We start from the raw sequence: 18,821 nt of genomic DNA, 5'->3' as shown, positions 1-18,821 counted from the left end.
CTTAGCACTTGGAAAGTCAGGCACTGACATACACATCAGCAAACGTGATTCATTTCCTGAGGAAGGAAGTTCGAGCTATCCACACACCCTCGGCACCTGTTGCAGACTACATGTGGGAACACTTACTCTGAACAGTTTCGGAAATGATAAAAGGATCTTCCCCCTGTAAAATGCATAATAATCTCCAGTCCCTTGACTAAGCAGTGTCAGGCATTGTTCTGCAGCTTTGCACATCTGGCCGGGCAGTTGTGGTGCGGCGCGCTTTGAGTGAAACTACTGCATTTTCGTCGCTAAAAATGCAGCTCATCAGGTGGTCGTAATGCTAAAGCTGTTCCGAATCATGTGCCCGCACCTGAGTGTCTTTGGCTTTTGTGCAGGAATGATCGGTGGCAATGCCCCTCGGCCTGCCATGACATCTGGAGATTGGGGAAGCCAAGCTCCTGCTGTGAGGGTGACCTGTGCGCCCACAGCTGGTGCCATGACCAGGCCGGTGCAAGCAGGCATGATCCGCAACCCCACGGCCAGCATCCCCCTGAGACCCAGCAACCAGCCTGGCCCGAGGCAGATGCTTCCATCTCAGGTCATGAATATGGGTAAGTCAGGACACCTGTGGAGTTGTGCCTTTTGGATAAGCTGGATTGTCAAAGACAAAGCAGGGAGGGGGAAAATATTACCTCAGTTATAGATTTGATGAGAACCATGTTCCATAGTGAAAGTTTCCCATGGAAGTGGGAAGGCAGATGTGTAAAATACTAACTTTTGATGCATGATCACTTTTAAAGCAGGTACATAATGGTACAGACTCTATATACTTTCTTTTTTTAATGCTTATCTTACTCATTTTTTCACCTATGGTGCTGTATCTTCTCTTTTATGGTTTCAAACTACTTTCAGAGTTCTCATCTTATTGCTTCAAATTTTAAAAGCATTTTTTAACCAAAAGATCATGATGCTTTGAAGTGTCATGGTACTGTAGTCTTAATGTTTCTGTTTACTTTTACTGTAACATAGATAATTCAACTGAAAGAATTAACGAGAAATAAGATTCTCTTCACAAAACTTACGTGATTATTTCTCCTTGTTTAGGGCCGTCCGAATTGGAGATGAACATAGGAGGACCTCAGTATAGCCAACAACAGGCACCTCCAAATCAGACTGCGCCATGGCCAGACAGCATCTTGCCTATAGATCAGGCAACTTTTGGTAATCAAAACAGGTGAGTCTTAGTGTCATATCAAAACATGGAGAGATTTTACAGTATGTCTCATGGAAACAAAATTCTACATAAAATAGTCACTAAACAGTCACATCAGTTTCATGCCTGTGGTATTTTTTGCTCATGAAATGTGTACGTGCTCCAGTAATACTCTGGCTACAGACACAAATACTGTATTTGCCATTTAATGCATTAGAAGAATTGGAAGTTCTGTATCACAGTGAACACTGCCAGTGCTCTGGTAGTTTCACCTCTCGAGCATTAATTTGAGCGTTATTTGGCTGTTGTTATTGTTAACAATTATACTTAACACTAAATGTGGGGAAATGCCAGAGCCTTTGTAGTCCTAATATAGCTGTCTTTTCCTGCAACAGAGTAGCATTTTAAGTAGTGTGTGACATGGTTAACTTATGTCTGGCTTTTTTTTTAATTGACCTAAATTCTGTAAAAGGTGAGGAAGGAAAGATTAAGTGAAAGGGAGCTGCCTTTCCCTGAAGTTAGCTTCTTCTCAGATAACCAGAACTGTTAACTCCTATGTAATGGGATCATTATTAATACTTCTAAATAACATCAAAACTACGAAGAGCAGTTTATGCTTCTTAAAAAAAGCCATGTCTTCTCCAAAAAATTTGCAGCTTACATTAGAGAAATGAGGGAGAGAAAGACTGTATGAGTGATACAAACTGGACAAGTAAGTGAAAAATGTTGAAATATTTTGAATTGCGTTGAGATGTTTTTCAGTTGTAAATGGGGGAGCTCTGAAAAGAATATGAAGAGGAAGCAGATGGGAAAGAAGTATGTCTGAAAAAAGGGTTCATCTTCTGACTACGTTCTCTTAATTTGTGTTATGAAAGGATGTCTGAAAATACTATCTGTAAATTTAAACGTGGCATTTTTCTGTTACTTTTCATGCTTTCCAAGATGTTTCCTGGTGCTGATTCTCCCCCAGTTAGGGTGTCCATATGTCAAAAGCACTGTTTACATAACTTAATTATTCACTTAGAAAATGACACTGCAAAATGAAGTACAGGACCATGTTTGGTCACCAAACTGTTTTATCTTTGCATTTCTCATAATTTCGTTAGAGCTGAAGATGATGAAAAAATTCCCATTGTGTTATATCTGAAAGTAACCATATTTTGATCACTTATTTCCAAACAGAGATGATGAATTGCTTAGTGCTGCCACTTTTTATTTTATTAATCACTGGGATTTGTATTTTTATAACCTGATTATTGTCATGAGTATTCAACTGGATAAAAGTTAAATCATGAGTAAAAAGAATTCTTTTAGATAAAAATTAAACATTAACATTGTGGTATATACAAGAAATGAGGAAAACCCAAAATCATTGTCATTGTTTAACATACAGAATTTGACAAATGTTTTAAACTTTCTCTTATCATATGTATTCTTATAAGTCATCTTTAAAGTTTGTGAGCAATTTGATTCAAAGGATTACTGGTTTTTTTGGTCTTCCATTTTACTGATTTATAATTTCATCTGTGAGAGTTAGAGCAACTTCTCTCTGCGTGAGATTAATACTTTGCACTGTTTTCAAGGTACATCATATATATCCTTATTTTTATTTTTTACAGTCTGGGATCTAATTAAAAATAATACATTTTTGTTAGTTTTCCTGCCTGTCATCCTTTGGGGTTTTTTGTGTATGACCTGACCATGCAGCTCTTTCCTGCTGCTTAGCTTTGACATAGAGATTAGACTTCCATGGCAACCATATATCTCATCATGGAAACTAAATACACAAACATGTTTCTTTGTTTTTCCAAACAGGCATGTAAAAAGGGTTCACATATAGTTCTGTTTCCTCCCTCCATGTGTGACAGCTTTTGTTGTCTCTGAGTAATTATCTGGGATGAGATTCTGCCACAATGTGCATATAGTAGCTGCCCTCACTTGCAGAATGCTTTCCTGTTTATTTTTTCTATTGTAGTCCTGTAGTATTGTGCATGAAGTAGATCTTGTGTGTAAACCACAAGACAAAAATATGTTATTTAGCTGCAGATAAGGTGTTATTTCAGATTTAGTTTGTTTCTCAATAGTTTTGTCCTTCAGGTTTGGAATAAACCTTTATTCTGCCTTTTTAACCATGAGTGTGCTTTGCATACAAATTCAGGGGTGAGCTAAGCAGGATTTATAGAGCCAGCACGCTCTGTCTGACAGCATCCAAATTCTTGCTGACATCCTTCTGAAGCACATAACCAAGTGCATAAACTGGTACCCAAGTGTGCAATTCTGTAAGATGGGTTGAGCTGATGAAGTGTTTTACTGCAAACAAAAAGGTGAACGTCCTTTTCTCCCTCATGCTTCTGGCCAACTCTTTCAGGTGTTAGGTTTGTGTGAGCTCAAACAGTCCTTGGACCCCTCTGTGACCTCTTTAACTTGCTTAGTCTGACGGAAAACCAGTTAGGAAGAATGTTTGTGGAAATCAGTTCTTTTCCTACTTGTGACAGCATGCCTGATCTAACGTCTAAAATTCAAACTTATGGTTAGTTAAAAGAAATTATTTAGTCTTGTGTGTTCAGTGACTATATTCTGTACTGACTTCTGCGCTTCTTTGCTGACCTCGTAATGTGAAATCAGCACTCCGACGTACCTTTTGTGTGTTTGCTGGCTTGTCAGATCCACCGTGCTAGTAGGGTCTTGACAGGCATTAATCACCCTATATAGTTATTTCTTCATGTAACATAACTTTCATCCAGAATAGTTTCCTAAACAAAACTGGCAATGATGAAAATAATATCTGTCTCCACTTGTTAGTTCAATTTGAGCACTAATCCTCTGATATTATTTCTTGGTTTTCAGCAGCTGTTTACCAATGCTGTGTACATGTTTTCACAGGCAACCATTTGGCAGCTCACCAGACGATCTCTTATGTAATCATCCTTCATCAGAGTCACCAAGTGATGAGGGTGCTCTCCTGGATCAGCTCTACATGGCATTAAGGAATTTTGATGGTTTAGAAGAAATCGACAGAGCTCTAGGAATACCAGAACTGGTTAGCCAGGTATACTGGACATGGCATTGCACATGTTAGATATTGCATTTAAAGGATGTATTGTCAAGGTGGAGGTAAAACGAGTTGAAAAGGAGATTATAAAACATTTCTTGTAAGCAATTTTGGTGGGAGTCCCTCACCTGAAAAGTTTCCTTCTGCCCTAGGTTTAGTCTGCCTTTCTCTCTCCTGCCATTCTCATCTAGCTCTCCCACTTCTGACCTGTGCTGAGCCACTTCGCTTTATGTGGCAAACCTGACCAAGTCAAAAAATTATCAGGCTTCTGCTTAATCTGGTGGTCAGAGGAATGACTCTGTGGGGGAGAAATGTGTGTATACAAAAAAAAAAATATTAGAAGAAGACTATAAAGACCTAGGAGCAGAGGAGCAAGGTCAGGACCTTTGTGTGAAGCGGGCAGTAAGCTTTTGCATAAGCAAACCTCTAGCTGGTAATTTCACCCATAGTTTTCTGTCTTATTTGATGAATGTATGTTAAGGGACAAATTTCACCTGAAGCAGCTGATCTCATTCCAAGCACTTAAAACTGTAATTATTTTTTTAAAATTGTAATTATTTTTTAAAAATTCTGAGCATGCTTCCTAAACTTTGCTGCATGAATTTGTTCTATTGTTTTTCTTCCTTTTTTTTCCCCCACAGTAATTTTTTTATCTTGACCATTTCAGTCTTACGTGATACAAAACAAGTGTGGTAAAGAAAGGTAAAAATGGGGACGCTCGCACAGGAAAGTTAGTGCCTCATGTTTCTGGCATCAAAATTCTGTTTCCAAAACCAACTGTACATGCCTCTATAGTGATTTAATATTCTCAGACAAGCCTAGAATACTTATTTTGTTTCCCAGCACTTGTCAGCATCCTGAGCAGAACTTCAGAACTAGCTTTGCATTTTAGATATGAAATAGGGCAAATGAAGTCTTGCTTTGGACATAAGAAAACTATCTTCAAGCCTATTTGGTGCTACACAGAACTCAGTGAGGTGTTAAGCTGGAGATATAATTTATTGGCAGACTTCAATTTTGCAGCGTGGAACTTTCATGCAGTGTGACATAGCTTTTGGAATACCACCACCACAAAAATATTACTAATGTTTATTTCAGACTAAGTGGTAAATATCCTTCTGTTTAATTAATAACTCTGTGGAAACAGTTGAAAAGTTCCGCAGATAAGAAAACTGATTTTAAAGTATCCATCAAACATTTTATAGAAGCTTAAAGTCTCTTTGAAAAGGGCACTGAAATTTTTATTAACTTGATTTCCAAAGTCAGAGTGGAATAAGCTATAAAATTATTCTGGCCAGAGCAAGTATTAGGGAAGTATCTGGAATGGAGTTTAAAATTGTGTTAGCTTTTTTATGCTGATGGATGATCAGTTTGTGCGAAAATGCCCTGAAAGAATTAGGCACTCTCTTCACATTAGCTTTTCTAATAGTTTCAGGCATCTTTACTTGAAGCTGTTATTTTGTTTAAAGATACTGATAAAAATCTGCCTACTTATTCATTTGTAACATCTTTGAATTTATCTTGGATTCAGTGGCAAAAATATGCTGCCGCCACGTCATTACAGATTTTCCTATGGCATTTGTCATTTCAGGTTTTTATTTGTTAGCAGAATGATACAATGTTTATGTTAAGAGCATGACAAAGATTCTGGGCCTTTGTTTATGAAAAAGAGAGAGGAGGGATTTGTCTCCATTGATATGTTTTGACGCTCAAAAATGCGGTTCTATTTATTTTTTAAACTTGGGTGAGGAAAACAGAATTTTCTCCTTGAAAACATTCACATCCTAGAAGACTCATTTTGCAGGAGAGGCCTTATTAGCCTTGTATAATCCCGTGAAAAGCCACATCCTGCCAACTGTTTCCCTCGTCCACGTGTTTCTGCAGAGCCAAGCTGTCGACCCGGACACCTTCCCCAGCCAGGAGTCCAGCATCCTGATGGAGCAGAAGGCTCCGGTCTTCTCCCAGCAGTACGCGGCTGCGGCGGCGCAGGCTCAGATGGCTCAGGGCAGCTACGCCCCAATGCAGGACCCGAACTTCCATCCCATGGGGCAGCGGCCCGGCTACGCAGCCCTCCGGATGCAGCCCCGGCCCGGCCTCCGGCCCACCGGCATCGTGCAGAACCAGCCGAACCAGCTGCGGCTCCAGCTGCAGCACAGGCTCCAGGCACAGCAGGTACAGCCCCTCCCGCTCCCGCTTTCCTCTCCCAGGTGGCACGGCCTCACAAATAGATCCAGGTCTGAACTGTGTACCCTGTTCTATGACAGCCTCATTCCACTTACGCATTAAAAATGCTAGCTGTAATTGTAGAATCACAGAATGTCAGGGGTTGGAAGGGACCTCTAGAGATCATCTAGTCCAGCCCCCCTGCCAGAGCAGGATCACCTACAGTAGGTCACACAGGAACTCATCCAGGCAGGTTTTGAATGTCTCCAGAGAAGGAGACTCCACAACCTCCCTGGGCAGCCTGTGCCAGTGCTCTGTCACCCTCACAGTTTAAAAAGCTTTTCCTCATGTTGACGTGAAACTTCCAATATTCTAACTTAAACCTGTTATTTCTTGTTCTAATGCTGGAGGTTTTGCTGAGGCAGTGCCTAGTGCTTGTTTTTTATTTTTAGTCTTTTTTGCATCTTTCTATTGTTCCTTCTATAATATCGTGCAAGAATGTGCATCGTATTTAAGCCTAATTCTTTAAGCAAGGCCACACTGATGCTGTCTGTTACACAGGTCTTTTTCTATTTGTTTTATCTTGACTCTTGCCTACATCTTTTCCTTTTCATGGCCTTAATCTACTTTTAAGGATAATTTTAAGTTGTTGTTTCTTGTTTCATTTTTTAAATATAAAGATTTGTAGTACTATAAGATATTAATGCTTTTCTAGTGGAGGAGGAAGGATCACGTCTGCCTTCAAACATCAGGATGAGGTCTAATTCAGAGTAAACCTCAACAGTCCAGTCCCAAACTCAGAAAGGGTAGGAGCTGCAAAGGCAGCATGTTTGATAAACAGCTTAGTGCCTGTGTTGTTATTTGTATGGTGTATTATCTCCTTAAGAAACAGTATTCTGTGAATGATAGTAGGACTTAAGCAGGAAAACTAGTCTCTGCTTGAGTATGTAAAACTAGATCCTCAAACCAACTGATTGGGAAGTAGATGTATATACCTCTGAATATAGATTTTCCGTTTTCTTGTTTTGTTTCTAAAAACTTTTGGGTTTTGGTTTTGGGTGTTGGGTGTTTTCCTTTAGAATCGGCAGCCACTGATAAATCAGATCAGCAGTGTCTCCAATATGAATCTGTCTTTGAGACCTGGAGTGCCAACACAGGTGAGACAAATAGTGCTTTAAAAAAAAAAAATATTGCTTTGTACTCTTCTTTCTGCCCCCAATTAAACACAGTAGTGATGCTATGGGGCAAATACATGCATTAAATTCTAAAGCTTGAATACAAATAATGCAGTCTATATGATAAGAGGTATTTTACAGTTTTATTTCTGACAAGTCCCATATTTATATGGGGTGGATTGTTGCTTACTAGAGATATGATATAGCTGCGTTTTTAACCAAGCTTCTCATTTCCTAAAGATGCATTTTCTTCATAAGCTGTTCTGTTTGCAATTACAAATCACTGCAACATTGAACACTGACTTGCAGTTTCAGTTAGTGATTCTTGCATTGTTGGAAGTCTTTCCCAGCAGAAGTATTAGAATTATTTTCGCTTGTTTAATATTATTGTTAGTTGGGGGAGTGGGTGGTTGGTAAGAGCTCGATTCTTCCGGATTGCTCTAGTGGAGATGCCTCCACTGGTGGGGTTGCCTTGGAAGGGGTTATTGATGGGTGGCGGTGGTTTTCCCTGCAGGGCCCTATCAATGCACAGATGCTGGCGCAGAGGCAACGGGAGATCCTGAGCCATTACCCAACTCGCTGCTCAGAAGATACAGACGCAGAGGCAGCAGCAGCAACAGCAGCAGCAGCAGCAGGTCCAGCAGCGGACACTGATGATGCGAGGGCAGGGCTTGAGCATGACCCCCAGCATGGTGGCCACCGGTGGCATACCAGCAACCATGAGCAATCCACGGATCCCGCAGGCAAATGCACAGCAGTTTCCCTTTCCTCCAAACTACGGTACTGGTTCCACCCTCCCCAGTGCCTTTCAGCAGTCCTCACTCCCTCATATCCCCTCCCATGCTGGGTCCAAGCCCCCTTCCCACAGCTCCATGCCTGGCTCCCTGGGAACAATAAGAAATGTGGAGGTTTGGGCCCCTTGGGAATCTGTAAATGCAACAGAGTGCTTTCTGCTTTCCTAACTCTACTGCCAACTGTTCTCCAAGCACGACTCTTCTTTTTGAGCAACAGCAGAATTGCAGTGTGTGTGTGTGTGTGTGTGTGTTTATATATATAGCTACATGCAGATACAAGCGTGCATGCACACGTGAACACATAGGTGTGTGTATTGGCTTGATGGCCTCTGAATTTTGACTGAACTAAACAATCCAATGTATACACTAAAAGTGCACATGAGGAGTAAGATGTTAGTGAACAGCATAAAGTAACCAGAAGCAAAGCTGTGCATAATTTTTTTAAAATTTTGATAATGAGATGCTGCTTAAATATCAGATAGATCCTTCCCCAAGAAAGATAATTCTTCTTGTACACATTACAGTGTGAAGGTAACAACTAACTGTTGAATTTAAAAATAAATTAGTTTCAGATAAGGCATTCCCTTCCCTGTCCTTAAACCTGTGGGTAATGTGATAATTAATACCATTTTATTTGTATATTTTACAAAGCTGCATACTGCTGTGTTCTGGCAGTGCATGGGGCAGTTACCTCCGTATGGTTATTGTTATACAGCTTATTTATCTATTAATATTGTCTAAGTTATATTACATTATTATTTTAATAGTATAATTATTATATTATGTGCAAGTTCTGCTGATATAACAAATTGTGTCCATCCAATTCTAAATTTGCAATCTACTCACTGATCTGTTATCCTTTACACTAATTTCTACATCATAATAGTGCATTCCCTCCAGATATTTGAAATTGCTTTATGAAATTGAACAAAAGACAAAAACATAGAGAGGTTAGGTCATGCAGACAGTGAATACAAGAATAGATTCCATACCACCTGGTTCTTACCCCAGCATTCAGTGGTTTGTTTCTGTTAAGTATGTTATTGATGAATTTAAGACTGAAGTGACTTGGTTTAAAACAAAGTTTCCACACATAACTGGAATTTTACATGCTTAAATTAGGTTATCTTTGCATCTAAATTTTTTTATTATTATTTTACAAAATCATTAAATGCTTACACAAAATGGCATTGCCTGGTTTTGCAGGGACACAGAAAATACAACGTTCTAGCAACTATAGAAAAAATTGAAAATCATAGCCTAAATGTTAAAATATGGTGCCATACAGTAAACAGGTTGTGCATAACATTCGCCAAAAGAGATTTGTAGACAGAAGTAATATGTTTTATTTGTTCTTTTGCATGCAGTTTCTAGGGGGGAAAAGGTCACTAGCCAGTGTTTTTCTTTTGGTCTTTAAAGGGAGAGAGACCATTTATGTGAGTAGGGCACACAGGTGGCCAACATACTTAATGCAGAATGATTTTTTTAAGGTTAAACACATCATACTAATTGATGGCATCTTACTTTTAATCTACATCCCATATTAGGACACAAGGTTGAAGGTTCCAGGTGACCTAAGTGCAAGGATGTATCTGCATGCATGTACTCTTGACTTATTTTAACTTTGAATGTACATTGTCTAAATTTCTCATTTTCTTGTTTAGGTATTAGTCAGCAGCCAGATCCAGGCTTCACAGGGGCCACAACTCCTCAGAGCCCACTGATGTCCCCAAGACTGGCTCATACTCAGAGCCCCATGATTCAGCAGTCTCAGGCTAATCCTGCCTATCAGTCCTCTACGGAGATGAACGGGTGGGCACAAGGGAATATGGGTGGAAACAGGTAAATCCAGAACAAAGCTAAAATGAACACACAGAGTACTGGGGTCATTTATGGTCTATGTTTATTTATGGCCTTGTTTTATGTGATTGTTTACTTGTTTGTTTGTTGTTAACTATCTTGAAAGAGATTTCTTTTCAATTTGGCTTGGCGAGTTGGTTTAAATTCTGTCTTTGTGCAAGGCAAAGCGAGTGCATAGCTACGACACCTGCATCCACACAATGCATCGCTTTGTCCACGATAACTGATGAAACACTGTGTGTCCTTAAGGAGCACCTCTACCGCACAGCGAAGTCCAGCCCCTAACGTTTGTGGGGATGCATTTCTTCTGCGTATGATTTTCATGTTGTGCTCCCACACTGCTTTCCACATGACTGGATCAGCTGAGCTGGAGCCTATGCATTCCCTACTGCTCTGGAATTGCGGTGACAGGATATCACCTCCCACTTTAAATGCTGGAGTGCAACCAAGTTCAGTCCATTAGTGCTTGCGCATAACTGGGGGTCAGCATATAACTGTCATTCTCCGAGAGCATTGTAGCATGCCTCATGCATGCAGTCACCTTTTCAGTTGAGGCTCATGCCCTAGTCGGTAAAGCTCTAATAATCAGCCTGTCCACATGGAATGGGTTGGACGTTGAATGCTGTCAATAGGCAGCAAAGAGCTTCCACATGGCAATTATCTGTGTGTTTGAGTGGAAGACAGGAGGAGCTATGAGGCTGGTCTACAGCCTGTCTCACTTTACACTGGGGTGCCCATAGTTGTCTCTAGCGCAGAGCATTTGTCATCCTGAACTTCTCAGGCTGCTCTTACTGTCCCAGCCCAGCAACAAGTATTTTACACGGTGGTTGTCAAAGATTTAATAAACCCAAACCACCAGTATTTCAGTGATGAGGCTGATCCAAGTAAAGTTCCTCTTAAAGCAACTGATTTATCTCTTAATGTTCATCCTCATCCATGCCTCTTCCTCACTGTCTTCCGGAAGCATCTGCAGGAGTCATAGCTACCACTGTCATGGCCTCTGCTGAAACTGCAGCAGGGGCAGCTCGATAAGACTAATGGTTGGCTTGCTAAACTGCAGCTCTACAGCGGAGACATGTCAGATGCGTTTACACAAGCCACTGAGTATTCACAATGATGTGTAGTGTGCTGTTTCAGCCATCCAGATAACAACTTAAAAATGGGGTTCGGTGGCCTGAAAAGACATGACATTGGAAGGAAGAGAATGGTGGGATTTTCTGAGTTTGGTCCTGTGCCCAGAATGCCGTTGCGCTCCACCAAGTCTCACAGTGCGCAGCAACAGCCTAATGGAGTACCCAAGTGCGAGGTTGAGTGCTTAACCCTGACAGATTTCCTCAGCTGTGGGAGCAGTGCTTCGCAGGGAAGTAAGAGTCAGACATTGATGCAGAGGTGGTCACTGTGTGCCACCTGACACGCCAGAGCACTACCATGGCACTTCAATCTAATGCAGATCCTGTAAGCAGATACGTTGTCAGTAATAATTCCTTCTTTGACTGTTGGATTATGCTCAAAGAGTAGAACAGGCTGGTATGTAAACAGCAAAGTGGATTTTAGGAAATGTAAAAAAGATCTCTATTATGAATTCTGACATAATGGGAAGGAAGATGCTATTCAGAAAGCACTTGGCTTTAAATAAAATCTGGGATGAGGTCTTCTGCAGTTACTCCTTAAGTTCTTCTGAAATGGCCTGAAAGGAGCATAGAGGGTAATTGCCTTAGACTTTTTGTTGCTTCTTACAGTGCCACATTTTCAAAACCTTGATGCTAAGATTTAGTAAATTAATTTCTGCACAATTGCATGTCTATATTTGTGAGCCCACTTGCCATAATTGTATATGCAAATCTGGTATTGATATGTGCAAATAGCCTCTTTTGCAAAAACTAAGCTTGTTAGGCTGGATCGAATTTCAGCTCAACAGTCCTGTGCTAACGCTGGAGGGAGAAAAAGGTGTTTTCCTTTCCCTCCAAAAATTACTTTGCCAAACATGTTTACAATGCACACACAGCCCATTTAGACAGCTAACTGGCTGTTATTGCACATGTGTAACAGATTTGTACTCTGCCATAGTTTCACACGCAAAGGCATGCATTTTTGTGCACAGATATGGGACTTTAAATTTTGAAAATCTGTTCCTTAGACATGAACATAGCTGAAAACTAGTTTTTCCTTTGAAGTTGGAATAAATTATAGTATATGCAAATTCTAGCTTAAGATATATTAAAAAGAGAGTAGTTTCTTAGTGGCTTCAGCATTCTAAGTCTGACACATTGCTTTTTCCATTCCTTGCTGTAGCATGTTTTCACAACAGTCCCCACCACATTTTGGGCAGCAAGCAAGCACCAGCATGTACAATAATAACATGAACATCAGTGTATCCATGGCAACCAACACAAGTGGTATGAACAACATGAACCAGATGACAGGGCAGATCAGCATGACCTCAGCGACCTCTGTGCCTACATCAGGGTTGTCCTCCATGGGTCCTGAGCAGGTGAGAATTTAAGGATGTGAGATGACAGCTAGAGGATTTGCTTTGACTTTCAGTAGTTTTTCAGGTTTGCTGCGTTGGGCTGCAACTGCTGTAAGCCATTTTGTTTCTTTTAATAGTTTTCTTGAGAAATGATGATGTTAAAAAGACTTTACTTTTAGCTCTGCATTCAGATAACCAGAGTGACTGATGAAGTAGAGGGCACTTTTTGCTTCTGAATTTCCCATTTTGACCTAGCACCACTGTAGCTAGCACACGTAGTTGCTCCTGGAGTTCTGTGGAAAGTGCGTCCTGACCTAGCTCCTGTTCTCAGTAGGTAAGTTTCTGTAGCAAAGTTGCAGATCACCACTGTCCTGGCTAATTTTCTCAGCAGTGGAGGCTAGGGCTGAATGGCAGGCAGCTGCTTCCTAAAGATAAAAGTGAAAGGTGCTGGCATGGGCAGTGTTTAGAAGATGTGTCTACTGCCAGTGTATTTGTGGTACCAGCCAATAGGCAGTCAACTTCGAGAACCATCAATCTGGCACCTTCAAGAGCACAGAATCCACACTTTTTTGCCATGTGGTGCGTATAAAATAGATTGCAGAGTCAATAGGTAAGTAACCTGTTCTTTTCTGCTGAGAGGAGGTTTACGCAGTCCATTTTATTTGAGATTGCTACTTAGGGTATCTGAAATAAGGAAAATAACATTTCCGTTTGTCAACCTGCAATTAAATTCACACAATACATTAATAAGTATTTGACAAACAAGTCTTCTTAATTAACAGGTTTGTAAGTTTGCTTCAGAGCTGAGCTCCCATTTGTTCAAAACACAGACTTGAAATTACAGACTTCTCTTAGAAATACTGGCAGGAAAGAAGAGGTAATGTCTTCAGGCAGCATCTTCTGCTATGGTGAACAATACCATAAACTTTTTTTCAGAGACCATAACATTTCACTTTAAAGCTGGTTATATTATTGCCTTGTTAATGTACGCCCTTTTTCCAACCTAAATTTGATAACTGAGTATTTTCTAATACTGCCCTTGAGCTTAACTAGTTCTTCTCTCTTGTATTTTAGAAAAAGCCACTCTATGAGCATGATTTTTTTTGTTGTTTTGAGATTGTTGGATTGTTTTGTTTGGGGTTTCTTGGGGTTTTTCTTGTAAGTTAAACAAGCCACAGTGTTTCAGTGTCTTCTTGTGGACTTTAAATTCCCTTTCCTTCTCTGCACCTGTTCCGGTTTGAATCAGTATTTCCCAAGCGCCAGAGCCATGTGCATAACACTAGTTCTTCCCCATTTCTCTTGGAATACTCTGACAGATATAGCCCCAGATCACATTTGTCTTTTACAGCTGCCACATACTGGTGACCTGAAGTAATTCTGATACTCCCAAATCTGTCACCTTCTCTGATATTCCCAGTTGCTAAGCCCAATTATAGCAGTTATTAGTTATTATTAGTTATTATTAGTTCCCAAGTGCATCCTGTTGCACACATGTAATGTAGTAAAACAACAGTAAAACCAAAAAAAAGATAAGAGAGGCAATTTGAAGGTGACAGCCCAGTCTGATTTCTGCTGCTACGTGATTTTCCCCGGGAATCTGAATTGAGAAACATGCATTATAGAGAGAGATCTGGTTTTATTTCAGATATTTCTGTGCAGACTACTGTTTCCACGGGCACAGTTGTCACACCACTTTTCCTTCCTGGTAGAATACGAGATCTTGTTTCAAGATAGCATTTATCTAACTTCCAGTAAGCCAAATAGGCTGAGGGCCTTTATCCATCTCAACATTTGTTTTTCAACCTGTCTGTCTCTTTTGTGATCTACTTCAGACACCATTGCTGTAACCTCCTTCCAGAAGTATGAGCAGAGTAACTAACCAGTGAGGGTGATTTGACAGCGACTGCACTAAAGCTCTATAGAGTCAAGTTCTGCTTTTAATCTCTCTTTCAGTCCATGGGCTGCCTGGGCACTGTTGGTGACAATGTTGCGCTCGAGAGCACCTACTTAAACCCTTATGATGATCCCTGAATCCTCCTGAGCACATTCTGCATAAATGAAACCTGCATCCTTTGTTCCCAAATGTGTGCCCTTCCTTTTGTCTACACCAAATGGCATTTCTTAAACTGAGTCTGTTTAACCAAAGTGCTGTGGCTCATTCTGTATCAGTAACCTGTTTTGCTCCTGAGTTACCACCTCAGCACTGTGTCGGCTGCAAACTCTGCAAGCAAATGTTTTATATTTCATCTAGGTCAGAGGTGGCCAGCTGACAGCTGAGGGGCCACTTCTGGGCCACAAGACAGTACTTTTTAGTCCTCAGGAATGTTTCCTGTGCAGCTCCACGTTTTCTTTTCTGAGAGACATGAATAAAAATACGTATTTGGATACTAAAATTGATACTTTTTTTTTCCTGTTTTCAGGGCATAGTGTTTTACAATTTGGCGTCTTTATTTAGCAATTGACCTAGGCTGTGCTGAACTTTTTCTTGTAACTGGTGGTTTTCAAAATGACTACAATTTCTTTAATTCTGCTGCCTGTTGCCATTTCATTCATTCTTTTGGGGTTTTTTATAGTCGCCTACACTTTTACTTACTTATTCAGTGCCATTTCTTGTTCCATAATACATAATTTTAACTTCACATGCTCATCTGTTTCTAACCACAGTGAAGAACAGTGGTTACACTACAAATGTGTTCCAACTTTTGAAAAAAACTTAACACTTCACATGTTACTGGATAGTTTGGAAGTAATATGCATTACTTGTTAGTAAAAAGCTGTGCCTGGGTTTATTCACCTGGTGAGAAGCAGGTATATTATCTTTAGTACCAAACAGGTTGGTTTGGCCCTGTCTTCAGACATACTAGGTTTGGCTTTTATCTTCTCATACTGGTATATCTCAAGCTTCTCTTCTTTTCTACCTAAGACTCCCAGCATCACCAAGTGAAAAATTAAGATTATGGCCAAAAGGGGCTTACTAGTTATGATTCTTGAAGACTCTTTTAAAGTGCTTCAGGGATCAGACTTGTCTCATTCTCACCTTATGACTACATTAAAGCTCTTCAGGCTGCTCTTACTATTGTACCTTCTAAGAGGCTACCACCAGGAAAGCTCAAATACCAGCTGTCAGGTCTGTAGATTCCCTCTGTCCAAAACATCTTACCCACGTATCAAGAAAGTCTAAACCTTCCCACTGTTGCACCATTCTCACCACTTACTGTGTCCTTGTCCTTGTCTTCTTGCTTGCACAGTGGACAGTTGTGATCTTTTTGCCTGTTACTTATTTTGCATCATGGATATGTCTGTATGATACAGATTAATTCTCTGAAGCCTATGCAAAAAGGGAGATTTCTCATTATATGAAATAAATCCCTATCTAAATATCCACTCAGAGCTGATATTTATTAATCTACACAGGCCAAAATTATCATGGCATCTACAAAGGGTTGTCTTGAAATGGTATTTTCATTTTGCTAAGCATACTGGGTGGAAGGAGCTCTGGAGTGGTAGAAGACTTTTCGTATTAGGCAGCTTATTTATAATTCTGCTTTATTAGCAGGAGGCTATATTAATGTGCTGAATTGCAAAGAAGTTGAAAAACTTCTGTCTTGTTTTAGTCAGGTTTCATATCTGATAACATCACTTGACTTATCTTTAGAAAATTAAGAATTTCTTCGTCCTTCTCTGCGCTTTTTGGATTGGATTGTTGAGGCAGTCAGAATAGTTAGTGTATGAATGTGACATGTTTTGTTTCAAGGACTTTTGAAGAAAATACATTCCTATAACAAAACAGAAGATTTTTTTTTTTGTGTTATTGTTATATCTGATACCATGCCGGTCAGGATCTTGGATCGTCACTGGAAGAGAGATTCCATGATAGGAACTTCACTGATGCCTTTGCTGCTCTTGTGGTGTGCAGCTTGGAACCGTCTTCTTTTTCCGTACCTGTCTGAACTGCCATGATGCAAATCATGCCAGTCATCTTTTTGTTCCAAACCTGCTGTTATGTCAGCATACAATTTTTTATTTCTGCTCTTAATTTTTTTCTTTCTTTGTCTACTGAATAAACAGAAAAGACATTTCTGTCTGTACGTTCTGATCAATGTTGAACAGTAGCAGAAAACACTTTTAAAACGTGGATTCTGCTGCTTAGTCAAATGCATGTAGATAAAGCTGCAAAGCTATCTCTTTCTGAACAAAATAGTGTGGTTCTCTTCCCTAAATTTTCACATTCAGGATTAAAAATCTGCCCATTTGTATTAAGAAGCAGAAAGCATCGCCGGGGGCTTGCAGCACTTAATCAGTGTCTTCCAAGTTGAAATTCTTATGGCAAAAATATTTTCAGTTTTTAACCTTTCTTATTGAACCGCAGTCTTGTCTCTGGCAGCATTTGAAGTCGCCCATTCAGGTGGCTGCATGCAATTGGATTTAGATTTATGGCATTTTCCAGTATCGGTGAATAACAACAGAAACAAGAAACGGGAGGACCTGAGATGAGAAGATTTTGATGTGGTAAATTCAAGACAGTCTTCCCCCCTTGCTGCAGCAGGTTGTTGTAGCTGACATGAGGGAGTGCAGTGGCAGAATCTCCTCTCCTTGGCAACACGAGTCTGCTAAAGGACAGGTGACACATTAAACATCTTTTTCCTTCCAGCAAAATCTGGAGTGGCATATCTTCACTATTACCACATCCATCCAGGCTGAGGGAAGTAACAGAGAGAACCAAGTCAACAAAGTCTCCCTAGGAAGAGCTTTCTTTCCCTGTAAAACTTCTAGGGAAAGCTGGATTTTCTAATATTTCAGAACTGCGCTGAAGGGCTGCTTTTTGTATTCTGTACCAGTTCCTACAGAGTGAGATTAATCTTTTGATTAAGCAATGCTGTAAATTTTTTTTACTCTTTCCACATAACTAAGCATGACAGACCCTTTGGTTGTGCAGAGATTCACAGCATCAATACTTTCCCGTGGCTATGTTCAGAAAATAGTTGAGGCTGTCCCTTTAGGAAAGCACACTCCTGCACTTTTTCCTGTTTAATTCTATCTTTCTCCCATTGCTTACAAGCAGAAAAATAAGTGACATTAAAGCTAAGTCAATAGTCGGTATAATTCAGCCCACATGCTACCTCATCAGGCTTTGAAATAATAGTGTGGTGGTTTGCAAGCAGAAAAGCTGTGTGTTACTGAGGTTAGGAAAGGAGTTAGCATTTCTGCTTTCAGGACTTCCATAGCAGGGATGTCCTCTTCAAATAATACTGACCTAATTTGTGGAGACTGTTTTGTGAAACGTGTGCAAGGGTCATAGTATCGGGAATAAAATCTTTGTTGTTGACTCTGAAGCAGAATAATGCGCAAGAAGGATGCTCAGCTATGTAGTCGCTTCCCTGAGGGCAGCGTCGTCTCAAAAGTGGCTGTTGTGGTATATGCAAGTAGCGTAGTGCTTTATAATGCTCCTTTTTAATTCCCAGCCTACTTCCCAATGTATTTTTTAATTCATCCTCCTTAATATCTTGTTACCAATAGGTTAATGATCCTGCTATGAGGGGAGGCAACCTTTTTCCAAACCAGCTGCCTGGAATGGATATGATAAAGCAGGACGGAGATGCAACACGGGTAAGAAGTGGCATGCATGGCCATACAGTGACAACAGAGCTATGAGTATACTGTGGTCTAGAATGGGTACGGTATTTTTTTACTTACAAAGTTAAAAGTACCCAGGGTGATAGTAATTAAGTGGGGGATTTTTTTTCAATCAATTTTTTTAATTCCGCTTCTGGTGACATCTATGTTAACTTCCTTGTTTAGATCCCGCTAGCATTACTGAAGTGAGTAATACAGAATGCATTTACATTAACAGAATACATAACATTATTAAATTAACAAGCAGTCACATTCAGCAGACTTATGTATAGTTGTATTTGCTTTTTACAGACCAATTACATGACTGTTTGCTGATGACAGGAAAGACTTACTGTTGATTTATATTTGTGCTGCTTCATGCTTAACCCATTTGAAGTTTGATCCTGCCTAAGTGTTTTTTCCGCTTCTCAGTGCGTTATACTTAGGGCAAAAATCCAATGTATTATTTAATTTATTACTTCCTATACAGTGCTGCTTC

At 40.1% G+C, this 18,821-nt stretch overlaps 1 protein-coding gene across 1 annotated transcript in view; it reads left to right on the top strand.

Annotated features, from left to right (window-relative positions):
- NCOA2 (nuclear receptor coactivator 2) overlaps positions 1–18,316 on the top strand; it is a gene marked incomplete at its 3' end in the record, with an annotated part of 70,093 nt that extends 51,777 nt beyond the window's left edge. The window contains exons 12-21 of the mRNA XM_009873891.1: positions 378–593; positions 1,087–1,216; positions 4,079–4,244; positions 6,132–6,419; positions 7,490–7,567; positions 8,100–8,152; positions 8,184–8,365; positions 10,044–10,221; positions 12,532–12,730; positions 18,227–18,316. Of these exons, the coding sequence (XP_009872193.1) occupies positions 378–593; positions 1,087–1,216; positions 4,079–4,244; positions 6,132–6,419; positions 7,490–7,567; positions 8,100–8,152; positions 8,184–8,365; positions 10,044–10,221; positions 12,532–12,730; positions 18,227–18,316 (1,580 nt within the window). The remainder of the gene's footprint in view (positions 1–377; positions 594–1,086; positions 1,217–4,078; positions 4,245–6,131; positions 6,420–7,489; positions 7,568–8,099; positions 8,153–8,183; positions 8,366–10,043; positions 10,222–12,531; positions 12,731–18,226) is intronic.
- Between the last annotated feature and the right edge of the window lie 505 nt (positions 18,317–18,821).

The sequence above is a fragment of the Apaloderma vittatum genome, unplaced genomic scaffold (genome assembly GCF_000703405.1).
Source record: "Apaloderma vittatum isolate BGI_N311 unplaced genomic scaffold, ASM70340v1 scaffold13097, whole genome shotgun sequence".
NCBI classification, from domain to species: Eukaryota; Metazoa; Chordata; class Aves; order Trogoniformes; family Trogonidae; genus Apaloderma; species Apaloderma vittatum.
This window is presented reverse-complemented; position numbering and strand designations above follow the sequence as displayed.